The 15,460-nt window shown below is 43.6% G+C and overlaps 1 protein-coding gene across 5 annotated transcripts in view; it reads left to right on the forward strand.

Moving 5' to 3' along the window:
- Positions 1-15,460, forward strand: part of EXD3 (exonuclease 3'-5' domain containing 3) — a 614,390-nt gene that overhangs the window by 111,164 nt on the left and 487,766 nt on the right. For all 5 annotated transcript variants that reach the window (XM_044992564.1, XM_044992566.1, XM_044992568.1 and 2 more), the window contains exon 3: positions 7,760-7,859. In XM_044992564.1, coding sequence (XP_044848499.1) covers positions 7,823-7,859 — 37 coding nt within the window. In that variant the 5' untranslated portion in view covers positions 7,760-7,822. The remainder of the gene's footprint in view (positions 1-7,759; positions 7,860-15,460) is intronic.

Raw genomic sequence — 15,460 nt, forward strand, 5'->3', positions numbered from 1 at the left:
TAACTGGAAGGCTTTCCATGCCGTCTTTTCCTTGCCATGCAGTGCATGGTCAAATGCATCATCTCGAAGAAGTTCACGAATCTGAGGACCAACAAAGACACCTTCCTTTATCTTAGCTTCACTTAACCTTGGAAATTTTCCACGGAGGCACTTGAAAGCTGCTTGTGTTTTGTCAATGGCCTTGACAAAGTTCTTCATCAGACCCAGTTTGATGTGTAAGGGTGGTAACAAAATCTTCCTTGATTCAACAAGTGGTGGATGCTGAACACTTTTCCTCCCAGGCTCCAATGACAGTCGGAGTGGCCAATCTTTCTTGATGTAGTGGGAATCTCTTGCACGACTATCCCATTCGCAGAGAAAACAGCAGTACTTTGTGTATCCAGTCTGCAGACCAAGCAAGAGAGCAACAACCTTCAAATCGCCACAAAGCTGCCACTGATGTTGGTCATAGTTTATGCACCTCAAAAATTGTTTCATGTTGTCATAGGTTTCCTTCATATGGACTGCATGACCAACTGGAATTGATGGCAAAACATTGCCATTATGCAGTAAAACAGCTTTAAGACTTGTCTTCGATGAATCAATGAACAGTCTCCACTCATCTGGATCGTGAATGATGTTGAGGGCTGCCATCACACCATCGATGTTGTTGCAGGCTACAAGATCACCTTCCATGAAGAAGAATAGGACAAGATCCTTTTGACGGTCACGGAACATGGAAACCCTAACATCACCTGCCAGGAGATTCCACTGCTGTAGTCTGGAGCCCAACAGCTCTGCCTTACTCTTGGGTAGTTCCAAATCCCTGACAAGGTCATTCAGTTCACCTTGTGTTATGAGGTGTGGTTCAGAGGAGGAGGATGGGAGAAAATGTGGGTCCTGTGACATTGATGGTTCAGGACCAGAAGTTTCATCCTCTTCCTCGTCTGACTCAAGTGAGAATGATTCTGGTGCATTAGGAACCGGCAGTCCTTCTCCATGGGGTACTGGGCGTATAGCTGATGAATGTTTGGATAATGCACAGTCCACTTTTTCTTCCTTGACACACCTTTCCCAACTGGAGGCACCATGCAGAAGTAACAATTGCTGGTATGATCTGTTGGTTCTCTCCAAATCATTGGCACTGCAAAAGGCATAGATTTCCTTTTCCTGTTCAACCACTGGCGAAGATTTGTTGCACAAGTGTTGCACCATATGTGTGGGGCCCACCTCTTGTCCTGATCTCCAATTTTGCAGCCAAAATAAAGGTGATAGGCTTTCTTAACCATAGTGGTTATACTGCGCTTTTGTGTTGCAAAAGTCACTTCACCACAAACATAGCAGAAGTTATCTGCACTGTTCACACAAGTACGAGGCATCTCTGCTCAGTTTGGCTAAACAGAAATGTGTCTCTTTGCAAAATCAAACACTTACAAATAAGAGAGCACGACACTGTATGATTTCTAGAGCTGATATAGGGCAATTTGTTCAGCAGAGTGATGTAAGCTTCGTTATGATTGCATCATCCATGACTTCTAGGAATAACATGATGCAATTCATATCATGTATGACGCAATACCAGCTTCAGATTGCATCATTCATTGTTTTGCCTAAAAAGCAAGTACTGTCCAAACCCAGTCATAGATTTATTCATAGATCCAGTCAAAGATGTATTTTAGTCATTTCTGGTTTAAATTGAGATCCCTTCCCTTTATAACTCACTTATCCTCCGCTATTCCCAAGTCAAGGGTCGTATATACTGACCCAATAGCATAACTTGAAAACTAGAGCCAATCAACAATTTTAAGCATCATTGTCGTTCTCAGTGACCCAGAATTAGTAAAGTTTGACTACATTTATTTCAGAAGCATTTTGGCTGTAGAGCAGTGATTATTTGCACCGTGGTGTCTAGGAAGTGGACCTCCCGTGTAGATTGGTCCAGGCTGAGGTTGATGGTGGGGTGGAAGCTGTTGAAATCGTGGTGGAATTTCTTAATAACTCCACCTCCGAGAGAAGTGTAACACTTAAGTCAGTGTAGTTAGGGTGACACAGTGTCAGTGTTGACACTGTGTTACTTACATCACTGGAGCCCTGTTGCCCCGCACTGACAGTCTGAACTGTCAGCCCCATGTGGGGCTCACAGCTGGAGCACTCCCTTCCTCCTCTCTCACAGCCCTGGGGCTGTCAGGTGAGCTAAGCATTCATTCAGCTGACTTCAAATCATTTTAATTCTGCAAACTGATTGGTTAAATTACTGTGAAACTCATGATGGCATTTTGTTTTTTTTAAAAAATCCAGAACAAAACCTGTCATTGGAGTGGTCTCACAACCATGAACTATAGCTCTCACAACACCAACAGACTGGCAGGGTGACAGTTTCTTGGTAGCTTCCAGTGAGATACTTGTTGGAGGGGGGAAATCATTGGTTAAACTCTGCAGTGAAGAAGCTGTTTGTGGAACTCTTTTCCTCTAACTTTCCCATATAGGTTTATTTATAAGGAACTTTTTGAAGACACTCAAACACAATATGTACACGATGACACTGGTCTGTTTCTAATGTGTCATTATTAACCACTGCAAAACTAGTGAAGTCTGTTGGAACTGAGCTCTATGCAAGACCAAAGACAGAGACATTTTCCTCTGGACATACTAGGCTCAGATGTTGATTAGACTAACCCATTGTGCGCAATCAAACTCAAGCCTGAATGTAAAAATAGCAGACGTGTAGTGAGAAATGAGATAATACCTCTCTGCATGGAGAACAATTGAACTAAATTTAACATCCACTCCAAAATTACTCTAATATGATGTAAAAGAGAGATTTTTTTTTTAAAAAACCTCAGGCTAGAAAGAAACCACAAACAGAAGAGAAATTGTGATTTTTACTGTTCAACAAAAATAAAAGCAGTGTCTAGAGGTTCTTTTTTCTGCCAAGAAACGTTAATGAATTATGGGACCTGTCCGTTTAATGCCAATGACTTGAAAAATTGCAAACGGCTGCAGAGGGAAACTAAAAACAGGTATTGTACAAAAAGCAGGGTTCCCCAGGCTGTCACGGTCGGAAAAAGGCGGTGGGGGGAGGGAATGCCATTAACTGTATTGCTTCTTTGCACTGAAGCTAAACATTTCAAACATCACATTACGTCGGGATACCTAGTCTCATTGTGTGCAGCCCAAATGTGAAGAGTTTGTATGTTAAATAATTTCTTAGATTACTGTTTTACTAGGCTAGATTCTCAGGGCTCTATGCAATAAAAATAATCCAAGCAGAATATGTAGAATGACAAGTTTCATCCTCTTTTACATAGTTTTGAGGCAGTAGCGAAAATGGAGATATGACTTGCCTGTTTTTCCTGAAAGTATCCAAGAAAAAGGCATTTTCCACAAATCATAATACCTGACCCACAAAACAATGGGATTTGATTAGTGCTCTGCATGGCACTAATTCCCAGTCTGTTTCTTCACACACTGGCAATGCAGCAGAAGCAGTGTGATCGACACCTAAGTGAAAATGAGAGACATTTATTTCTCAGCAGACAATGTGGCTATAGAGCAGTGTCAGTACGAGTTTCCCTGGTAGGTGACTCCTTGGAGGGACACAAAGGGGGCACCAGCTAAAAGGGGAGGACATGTGACCTCCCCACATGACCTCCCCTCATGACTCCACCCTGCCCCCAGCAGGGGCCCCCATGCTCTCCCCATCTCACATTACTTGGCTTCCAGGACAGTGGCTGAGCCTTCCCTGGCATGCTCAGAGTCAGCTCCTGTCCCCAGATGGGGGACAGCCTGCTGCTGCCGCAGCCAGGTGCACTCTCCCAGTCAGCCACTGCCCTGCACCAGGCAGCGTCCCAGGCAGAATTGCTGGAAGAGGGGAGGCTCTGGTCCTGCTTCTTCCCTTCCAGCTCTGGCACCACTCCTTCCTCTCCCCACTTGGGCCAGCTGCTGTGGGCACCTGACCCTGCTGGAGGGTCACTTGATGCGTTGTGCCCCTCTCACGAGTCACCACAGTGGGATATTCTCAGGGTTCCGACTAACAAATAGAAGAAGTATTTGTGGGGAGCAGGAGCTGAAAATGTCATTTTAAAAACTATTCTATAGATCTCTGAACGTGACTCCTGATATTGTATGCAGTGGTCTTTCCTAAAATGGCTGCTCACTGAAAGAATATTGCCAATAGGTAAGAATTGTTACAGAGTTGGACTTCTGGAATTACTCAGCTAAATTCAAAAAGGAATTTGAAAGAAATCTTGTCAGAGTTCTGAAAATCTGCCCAAATGCTGAGTGTTTGTGCCAGTGACTGTAGTCTGGATCTTATGCCACTGGACCTCATGCCACTGACTACTAAATAAGACCATATTCCTCGGAGGGTCCTGTGCCATTTCAGTGGGGGTGTTTGCTTGGACTGGTTAATAATGTACTTATGTCACTATTTTCTAGAGAGGATTAATGGGATCCTCCCATCCTTGCATTCTTGTGCTGCCAACCTCTTTGGGGGTCACAGAACCACGATAGGGAGCAGGAAGTCACATCTTAGTGTGATATATTTACACAGAGCCATTAGAATCATAGACACATAAGACTGGAAGGCACCTCGATAGATCTAGTGCAGTCTCCTACACTGAGGCAGGACTAAGTATTATCTATCCCTGACAGGTGTTTAACCTGTTCTTAAAAACTTATAATGATGGAGATTCCACAACCTCTCTAGGCTATTTGTTCCAGTCTTACCCTGACAGGAAATTTTTCCCGATGTCTAATCTTTATTTCCCTTGCTGCAATTTAAGCCCATTGCTTCTTGCTCCAGGGTTTTTGCTGCCCCAAGGAGCAAAAAAAAAAAAAAAAGCTGCGATTGTGATCAGCTCTACCGCCTCCGCTTCAGTCTTCGGCGGCAATTTGGTGGCAGGTCCTTTGCTCTGAGAGGGAGTGAGGGACCCACTGCCGAATTGCCACCGAAGAGCTGGACGTGCCACCCCTCTCTGTTGGGCTGCACACAATACTCCGGCCAGTACATCCCAGAATGATGTTTGCTTTTTTTGCAACAGTGTTACACTGTTGACTTATATTTAGCTTGCTATCCACTATGACCCTCAGATCCCTTTCTGCAGTACTCCTTCCTAGGCAGTCATTTCCCATTTTGTATGTGTGCAACTGATTGTTCCTTCCTAAGTGGGGCACTTTGCATTTGTCCTTATTGAATTTCATCCTATTTACTTCAGACCATTTCTCCAGTTTGTCTAGATCATTTTGAATTATAATCCTTATTTACCAACTCCTTGAGTTTGCTTAAGTCTGCCTTCTTGAAGTCCATTATCTTCATTCTGCTGTTTTCCCTCCTACCATTCCTTAGAATCATGAACTCTATAATTTGATGATCACTTTCACCCAAGCTGCCTTACCCCAAATTCTCAACCAGTTCCTGCATATTTCTCAGAATCAAATCTAGAACAGTTTCTCCCCGATCACTTTCTCCACCTTCTGTAAAACTGTCTGGAATGCATTCCATGAATTTATTGGATAATCTGTGCCTGGCTGTATTATTTTCCCAACAGATCTGTGAGCACTTGACATCCCCCGTCCCCACCAAGTCCTGTGCTTTGGATGATTTTATTAGTTGTTTAAAAAAAGCCTCATCCACCTCTTGTTCCTGGTTAGGTGGTCTGTAGTAGACCACATACCATGACATCACTTTTTTTTTTTTTTACCCCTTTCATCCTCACTCAGAGACTTTCAACAGGTCTGCTTCCCACTTTATATCTTGACCTCAGTTTAAGTGTATACGTCCTTGATATACAAGGCAACACCTCCTCCCTTTTTTCCTGCATGTCCATCCTGAACAAGTGGTACCCTTCAATACCAACATTCAAGTCATATGAATTATCCCATCCTGTGAAGCTAGTTATGTCATAATTGTGATTATTCACTAGTTCTTCCTGTTTTTTCCCATACTTCTTGCGTTAGTAAACAGACATCTAAGATATTCATTAGATTTATATTCCCTCTTGTCTCTACTTTCTCCCTTCTGTAATTGTCCATTTTCCTCACAGATTTCGACTCTTCACCCAGGTCTCCATGTTCTGGACTCATCAGTGGGCTTTTGTCTTCTGCCTCGATGAACCTTGTTTAAAGCCATCCTCACTAGTTAGCCAGTCAGTGTCCAAAGATACTCTTCCTTTTCCTTCATGGGTGGATCCCATCTCTGCTTAGCAGTCCTTCTTGGAACAGCATCCCATGAAAGAAGTTGCCAAAGCCCTTCTGGTGGCACCATCTGTGCAGCCATACATTCACCACCAGGATGTGTCTGTCTCTGGCTGGACCCCTACCCTTGACCAGAAGGATTGATGAGAACACCACCTGTGCCTCCAATTCCCCGACCCTAACTCTCAGAGCCTTGTAGTCACTTCTAATCTGCTTAGTCTTACACCTTATAGTATAATGAATGCCCACATGGATGAGCAGCATGGTATCGTAGTTAGAGGGCCGGATGATCCTCGGCAGTCCTTCAGTAATGTCTTGGATACAGGCCCCTGGCAGGTAACACACTTCCTGCGCTCCCAGGTCAGACATCAGTCCCCTGGTGTAGAAGATACACTGTATGTATTTGTGTGGAGCAGTTTTATCCATCTGCAATAGAAGACTATAATTTTATTGACAGTTTCTGGTGACAGTGTAAACTGTGTGAGTGACACCCTCAGAGTGATGTGTATATCTCACTAGAACCCTGGGGTAAGTCATCTTCTACAGTTGCATATTGTCCTCTGAAGTGCTCATGAGACTACCATTCACTTCACATGGATTGTATTTATAACACTCAAAAAGTACACAGACCTGAAGTAAGCCTTTAACAGGTTATCCAAAAACTTAAATCCCTTCTCTTTCCTAGTATGTTTTTATTCTGTGCATTGCTGTTTGCAAGAACACTAAATCTGGGTATTCTTGAGGGGAATTTCCTGACAAACAATCCTCTAATGAGAGTCAGCAGGAAGGATGTAGTTAAGGCACTGGACTGGGACTCAGGAGATTTGGGTTCTATTCCCAGCCACAGCCAAGATGTAATGAATGGATGGGTGAGCAAACAAGGAAGTGGGGCAATGTAACTATGATGCAAACATGATTTTGGTATCAACAGTTTGCAAAATTGGAAAGTTATGTAGGTTTTGTTTTTGTTAATGGGGACAAATAGATAACATTCAAGATGAGGCTTTGACTTACACTGAGGTCTGTGAATATGAACCTAAAAATTAATGTTACGTTGATGTAGAAATCAAGCTACATAATTGAATATGCAGGAAAAATTGAGGTGATATCTTCCACTGTGGGGTTAGATGAATAATTCCTCATGCAGCGTGTGTCTACACAGCTGCTGGAAGGTGTGATTCCCAGCTTGGCTAGATCTACATGCACTAGCTCTGCTTGAGGTAGTGCCTAAAAACAGCATCATGGCCAAGGCGGCACTAGCTGGCTGCCCAAATTCATGTCAGGTAGGATTATATCAGGTGGCTAGCATGACCTGCTGCTTGGGCCACCATGGCCACACTGCTATTTTTAGTTTGAGCAGAACTAGCATGGCTATGTCTACCCACGTAGGGAATTACATCTTCCAGCTGCAGTGCAGATATACCTTTAGGGGCCCTCATCCTTTAAACTGTGTGCTGGAGTTTCTATGAGAAAATAGATCCCAGGGCACTTTATCCCCCACTTTGCCGAGGGTCAATCACCCCTTAGTTTATGAAGTGCAAACTTAGTATTTTCTTTGTCAGTAACTCTGCATTTTTCTTTTCAGAATTGAGAGCACTGAGTGCACCATTTTAGCTCAACATTTTAACTTGGTGTCCATCTAGAAAGGATGAATCAGGAGAGCAGCCTAAGTGACCACACTGATGGTGAGTTTTCTGCCTGAGCAGGCACTCAGATCTATCTGTAATGTTTTGGTCAGCAAGATTTGCTTTGTGCATGTTTTACTAATTTCTGTAGTGTCAGAAAATTAAACACCAAACAGGAATAAAACAAAAACAGTGAATCAAGTGCTGACCCAGTCAAATGCATCTTGCATCTATGATTTTGCAATGTACCATGAAGGTGACTGGACCTTCAGCACTCTCTGAGACTAGTGTCAGAGTGGTCGCCATGTTAGTTTGTATCCTCAAAAACAGCGAGGAGTCCTTGTGGCACTTTAGAGACTAACAAATAAATTTCTTAGTTTTCCCAGATTAATTTGTTAGTCTCTAAAGTGCCACAAGACTCCTCATTGTTTTTTCTCTGAGACTAGTCAGCTGTCAGAACGTTGGGAATTATACTCTGATTTTAAAAAAAAGTTTGACAAGTGTACTGTTTCAACAACCCCCATCTATGCACAAGAATATGCGGTTTTAATTCTAATGCCTTATACAAGTGATCATTCAGTTTTATCTATCATCTAGTTTTTCTGTTATTCAGTCATGTGTCAGCAGTAATTATCCTTCTAACGAAAGAGTTAGATTACAAAGTAATGTGCAGCAAATGTGTAATAAAAAAACCAGTGGCATCATGTCCCAATTAACCATTGGAACTGTTTACTAAGGGTTGTAGTGGATTTGCTTGAAATTTTAAAATCAAGATTGGATGTTCTTCTGAAAGATCTGCTCTAATTCAAACAGACATTATTTCAGGGAAGTTCTGTGGCCTATGTTATCATAGAATCATAGAATATCAGGGTTGGAAGGGACCTCAGGAGATCATCTAGTCCAACCCCCTGCTCAAAGCAGGACCGATTCCCAGACAGAGTTTTGCCCCAGATCCCTAAGTGGCCCGCTCTAGGATTGAACTCACAAGCCTGGGTTTAGCAGGCCAATGCTCAAACCACTGAGCTATCCCTCCCCTGCAGGAAGTCAGGCTAGAAGAACACATTTGGCCTTTTTGGCATTGGACTCTATGAACCTAGAAGCACTGACTATAAAGTGTCGGACTCCTATTCAATTGTGCACTTATTTTGATGTGTAAAGAGCTGTTCTTATTCTGATATGAGGGCTAGTTTCATGGTTTCCATTGTTTCCAATTCTCTGTGGATGAGGAGCTTTTTTTTTTGGTCAGATTCCTTTTTCAAAGAAGAGGCTGTTGTGAGAGCTCAGTCTACTTGCTCTTTTGGTTTTTCCTTGAGAGGAATAGTGAGTCTGTTTCTTTCTGGGTTATTTGTTTGTTTGTTTTGATTTGGGTTTTTTTGTTGTTGTTTAGGTTGGTTTGTCTGTCTCTGACTTTATCTACGTGAGGAAATTTTATCATTCTGATAGTGACAGTGAAAATCCTCATGTAGACAAGGTGCTGGTGGCCACTATCAGCACTACATCACGCAGACCTGCAAGGAGCAGGGGAAGTCGACATAGTGCTTAAAAGCCTGGTGGCTGCCTGAGCCCTTTCTGCACTAGTGCTCCTACCATTGTTGGGACTACCGGAGCGGACCTGGTGGTGCAACAGTGGGAAATGTTAGAAAAATTCCCTCTGGGATGTGGAGGAACAGTGAGAGGTCCCCTCCCCCTCTTTAATATGCGTCCAGTTCTTGATCTAGGGTAGTGGCTCTCCACCTTCCCAGACTGCTTTACCCCTTTCAGGAGTCTGATTTGTCTTATGTACCCCCAAGTTTCACCTCACTTTAAAACTACTTGCTCACAAAATCAGACATGACATAATACAAAAGTGTCACCGCCACATCATTACTGAAACATGGCTGACTTTCTCATTTTTACCATATCATTATAAAATAAATCCACTGGAATATAAATATTGTACTTACATATCAGCGTATAGTATATAGAGCAGTATAAACAAGTCATTGTATGAAATTTTAGTTTGTACTGACTTTGCTAGAGCTCTTTATTTAGCCTATTGTAAAACTAGGCAAATACCTAGATGAGTTGCTGTACCCCCTGGAAGACCTTTGTGTACCTTCAGGGGTACGTGTACCCCTGGTTGAGAACCACTGATCTAGAGGAGAAAGAGTTCCCACTTTTGAGTGTCCTCTGTGTGTTTTTGTTGATATGGATGGAAGATGGCTCCATGGTAGGAGGTTATAGGGGGCGGATGAATTAAGTGTGTGAGGGAGAAAAGTTTAGTGTCTTTGACAATACGTGCTAGGATGACTCTGTGCAAGGGAAAACTCCTTAGGCAAATCTTTTTTTGTCTCCATTGAAAGAGGTGGAATGGTTGGCCAGAATGCTCCTGGGCTGCTCATTGAGGGCGAAAGCTTAACAAGATTTAAAAAGGCCTTGGGTATTTATATGGAGCTCAATAATATCTGAAGTTGTTATAATTAATGACAACAGAATTTGGGGAGGGATATTAAACCCTGTGCTTCAGGATGAGATCTTCATGGGGGCATGATATCCCACATATACCTACTGGGGTGTTCTTACATCTCCGTCTGGTGCTGGCCATTGTCAGATGCAGGATACTGGACTAGATAGACATTGGGTCTGATCCATTGTGGAAATCTCTATGTTCCTGTGGTTTGCCAGCTTTGTTGCAAATAAGGCTGACAATCTATTTGGAAATCTCTGAAATCTGCTTTCCGTTTGTTCAGTTTCCAACACCTGATTCTGATTCTACAGCTGCCTTGCAACTTTTAAGACCTCAATACAATTAATTCTCATAAGCCCCACTGAGCCTACCACTTAGGTAGGAGTTAGAGAAGAAGGATACTTTAATCTTTAGAAAGATTAAAATATTTGAATGTAATCCATCTGAAATGGTTAGACTTTTCTCAGGGTCAGACACAGCCAAGTATTTTCCCCATTCCCTCCTCCCTTCATCTACAGGAAGGAAGTGCTGGCAAGGGCCCTCTCAGCTTCCTGTCAACTTCTGAGCACATTTCCAGACACAACCTTCTCCATCATCCATCACCCGGACCAGCAAAACAATTACTGCAGTGCAACAGGAAAAACACATGTCTCACATAAACAGTTTGGAGGCTATATGATCCCAAACCACTGGAATTCACATACAAACCAGATTAATCTGTGAGTTACATGTGACCGGAGATTATTCAGTACTTTCTTCCCTTCCTTTTGTAACCAGATGTTTTGGTCACTACAATTTTCCTTTAAAGGACACTTAAAAAAAAAAAAAGGGACTAACATTTGTTTAATAAACTAGTTGCTACATTGCCAAAAGTCAATAGAATTTATACAGCCTTAGGCCAAGAAAATGACCAAGCTTGGTTTCTGGTCAGAAGCACAATGGAAGTGGTGCCTTTGGCTCTAGGAGTTACTCCTGGGGGCATTCTGTGCCAAAAAATTAAAAATTCTACAAATATTATTTGTCAAAATAACAGTACATAGTTTCAATTACACCTCTACCCCGATATAACGCTGTCCTCAGGAGCCAAAAAATCTTACTGCATTATAGGCGAAACTGCATTTTATCGAACTTGCTTTGATCCACCGGAGCGCGCAGCCCCGGCCCCGGCCCCCGGAGCACTGCTTTATCATATTATATCTGAATTCGCTTATATCGGGGCACGTTATATCGGGGTAGAGGTGTATTTTGGTAATTTATTTTAAAATACCTGTCAGCAACTATGTTTAACAATACAGACACACACAAAAATTCCCCCAGGAGTAGAGAGTTAAAGAAACCCCATGACATCCCAGTTCCTGTTTCTCTGCCCCTTTGCCCCAAGCCCAGCCGGGGGCCAGACACCCACAATCCCTTCCTCCACACAGCCCAACCGTGGAGTCCCCCCAGCCAATACACCTGAACCCCCTCCCAGCCATGGGGCCCCCTGCCCAGATACTCACACTCTTCCCCTCCAGAGCCCAGCTGTGCCCCACTTCCCAGCCCAGACACCCCCCTCCACCCAGAGAGCCCAGGGATCCAGAGGAAGAAACAGCCTGATGCTCGGTCCGAGGTTTGCATGGAGTTTCCTGCGCGCTGCCCTCTCCTTCCCTCAGGGCATGTTGGGAACTGCAGCTGTCAGGAATCCACTAGCTTCCTCTCCCTTCCCACAGCAGTGTCTTCTATGTGCGAGCTGGGCTCTGCCGGGTCCAGCAGCCCCTAATGGTGGCTAGCAGCACTGCAGCCAATTTCTGTGGGGGAAAGGAAATTCTGCATGCACAACATTAATTTCTGCAAAATTCTGCATTGCGCAGTGCCACAGAATTCCCCCAGAAGTACCTATGCATAGAAGGTGACTGGTCAGTATCATATTACTAGGGCAAATGTCCCTGCCAGATGTTCAAGCAGTAATACTGATGGATTCCAGAGCAGGGCAGGGATGAAAACCATGGTATATATGGCTGAAGTGTGGCATCTTAAAAGAAGGAATAAATATGGTGGAGAACCTGAAGACCTCATCCCTGGTAGGGGGGCAGTGGCGGTCTTTCAGAAAGGGTTAGGAGAGTCATTTATGAAATTCTGCTTCATAAAAGCTCCATATTTCTAATTTTGTGACAGAAATTACATTGCAACATTTAGCTACGTTCTCAGTACTATGTGCTATGCATCTTTTGTCAGGCCAGGCCTTAAATCAACAGTCAGTTTTACATTTAACATAAATCCCTTTTGGAGTAATATAGGTCTCCTTGAAAGGTGGATAAGGAACTGGTTAAAGGGGAGACTACAACGGGTCGTACTGAAAGGTGAACTGTCAGGCTGGAAGGAGGTTACTAGTGGAGTTCCTCAGGGATCAGTTTTGGGACCAATCTTATTTATCCTTTTTATTACTGACCTTGGCACAAAAAGCGGGAATGTGCTAATAAAGTTTGCGGATGACACAAAGCTGGGAGGTATTGCTAACACAGAGAAGGACCGGGATATCATACAGGAAGATCTGGATGTCCTTGTAAACTGGAGTAATAGTAATAGAATGAAATTTAATAGTGAAAAGTGCAAGGTCATGCATTTAGGCATTAATAGCAAGAATTTTAGTTATAAATTGGGGAGGCATCAGTTGGAAGTAACAGAGGAGGAGAAGGACCTCGGAGTATTGGTTGATCACAGGATGACTATGAGCTGCCAATGTGATATGGCCGTAAAAAAAGCTAATGCGGTTTTAGGATGCATCAGGCGAGGTATTTCCAGCAAAGATAAGGAGGTGTTCGTACCGTTATACAAGGCACTGGTGAGACCTCATCTGGAATATTGTGTGCAGTTCTGGTCTCCCATGTTTAAGAAGGATGAATTCAAACTGGAACAGGTTCAGAGACGGGCTACTAGGATGATCCGAGGAATGGAAAACCTGTCTTATGAAAGGAGACTGAAAGAGCTTGGTTTGTTTAGCCTAACCAAAAGAAGATTGAGGGGGGATATGATTGCTCTTTATAAATATATCAGAGGGATTAATATTAGGGAGGGAGAGGAATTATTTAAGCTTAGTAACAATGTGGACACAAGAACAAATGGATATAAACTGGACACTAGGAAGTTTAGACTTGAAATTAGACGACGGTTTCTAACCATTAGAGGAGTGAAGTTCTGGAACAGCCTTCCAATGGGAGTAGTGGGGGCAAAAGACATATTGGCTTTAAGACTAAGCTTGATAAATTTATGGAGGGGATGGTATGATGGGATAGCCTAATTTTGGCAATTAATTTGGCAATTGATCTTTGATTATCAGCAGGTAAGTATGCCCAGTGGTCTGTGATGGGATGTTAGATGGGTTGGGATCTGAGTTACTACAGAGAATTCTTTCCTGGGTGCTGGCTGGTGAGTCTTGCCCACATGCTCAGGGTTTAACTGATTGGCATATTTGGGGTCGGGAAGGAATTTTCCTCCGGGGCAGATTGGCAGAGGCCCTGGAGGTTGTTCGCCTTCCTCTGCAGCATGGGGCACGGGTCACTTTCTGGAGGATTCTCTGCAGCTTGAGGTCTTCAAACCGCAATTTGGGGATTTCGATAACTCAGACATAGGTTAGGGGTTTGTTATAGAAGTGGATGGGTGAGATTGTGTGGCCTGCACTGTGCAGGAGGTCAGACTAGATGATCATAATGGTCCCTTCTGACCTTAAAGTCTATGAGTCTAAAAGAGATCTGCTAATCAAGGCTAGGCTGGGGTCTGCTCAGGAAAATCGGGAGCATTTGGGTAAATCTGAGTTTAGGGGAAAAACTACTTTTGAATATATTAAAACTTCAGCATCTGTTCTTAGTGTAGGAGAAAAGAATTCAAGTGCAAGGGGCTAAGAAAATCAACTAGGGCCGCATTTCTCAAATGCGGCCACTGTGGCTGCATGCATGTGACCGCATCCTCCTTGGTGGTGATGGGGGGAGCAAAGTAGTGGCCCCGCTACCAGGGCTGCCAGTAGGGGTTGGGCCCTGTCCCCCTCTGGAGCCAGAAGTGCTGGAGGAGCAGGCAGGCGGCGGGGCTTGGGTTTCAGATCTGGGGTGGTGAGTGGCAGGCTCCAGCTGTGTGGCAGCAGGCTCCATCCCCCGGCCGTGGGCTTTGAGCCCTGACTCCAGGCTCACCCCCTTCCCCCAGTGCCTCCTCTGGCCCCGGGCTCTGGCTGTGTGTTCTGACCCCGATCTGCAGGGTTTTAGACTCCACCCGTGGGGCCATACAATTAGCCCTGGCCCCCAGGCATCTGGCAGTGACTGCTGGCCCCAAGCTCACCCCCCGCTCCACATTGCCCCTGGCCCCCACTATGTCCTCTGGCCCCGGACTTACCGGGCTGTGCAGTTGTAGGGCTCCAGTCCCTGGACTCACCTCCCGCATCACCCTTGGCCCCAAGCTGCCTCCCTACCCACTTCCCCATCCAGGGCTTAATTTGCCCCCAGCTTGCTAGGGCTGAGTGAGTCTGTTGTGAAAAATGATATTTGTATGTTTGTTAATATCACTTTTCACTGCCTCCCTGCTAGCTAGCAAGTCTGCTGCTGTGAAAAGTGATATTAACAAAATACAGATATCACTTTTCACACAAACAGACTTACTAGCTAGCAAATCTTATAAAAATAAGCAACCAAAAGGGGCAAAAGAAACAACAACAAAAAGGGACAAATACATGCAAAACACATTATTTGTTTCTATTCTGTTTAGGTCCAGTAAAGAACAGAGAAAACTGTACATTATTTTTATTATTGAGTCTGCAAAAAAACCCTTCATAAATAAATTACAATGATTTGGATATGTATAGATGCATATTTATTTGTTTTTCCTAAACTTAATTGAGTATTTTAGGAAAAATTGTCAGAGTGGCCACCAGCAATAGTTACGGCCACCAAATTTTTCTTGAGAGAACCTCTGAACTAGGGTGTCTTTCTTTCCATGATACCACTGAATTTTAGTTGATCATCAGTCTTTGTTTGTTCTTTCTGAAAGAGCCATCATTATTAAAAATTTTCAGTGCAATTCTGTGTACAATGTTCCCAATGTATTACTGGCAGTAGTTAAATTTTCTGGTGGCTAAATTTGGCTAAATAATGCTAAAACGTGAATAGATGCTGTACACACCGTACTCAGAGAATGGGTTCATTGTGTTGATGAGACAATTTCCAGGTTAGACTCGTAGAAGGCAGTTTGTTTA

Source organism: Mauremys mutica, chromosome 18, assembly GCF_020497125.1.
Source record: "Mauremys mutica isolate MM-2020 ecotype Southern chromosome 18, ASM2049712v1, whole genome shotgun sequence".
Classification (NCBI taxonomy): Eukaryota; Metazoa; Chordata; order Testudines; family Geoemydidae; genus Mauremys; species Mauremys mutica.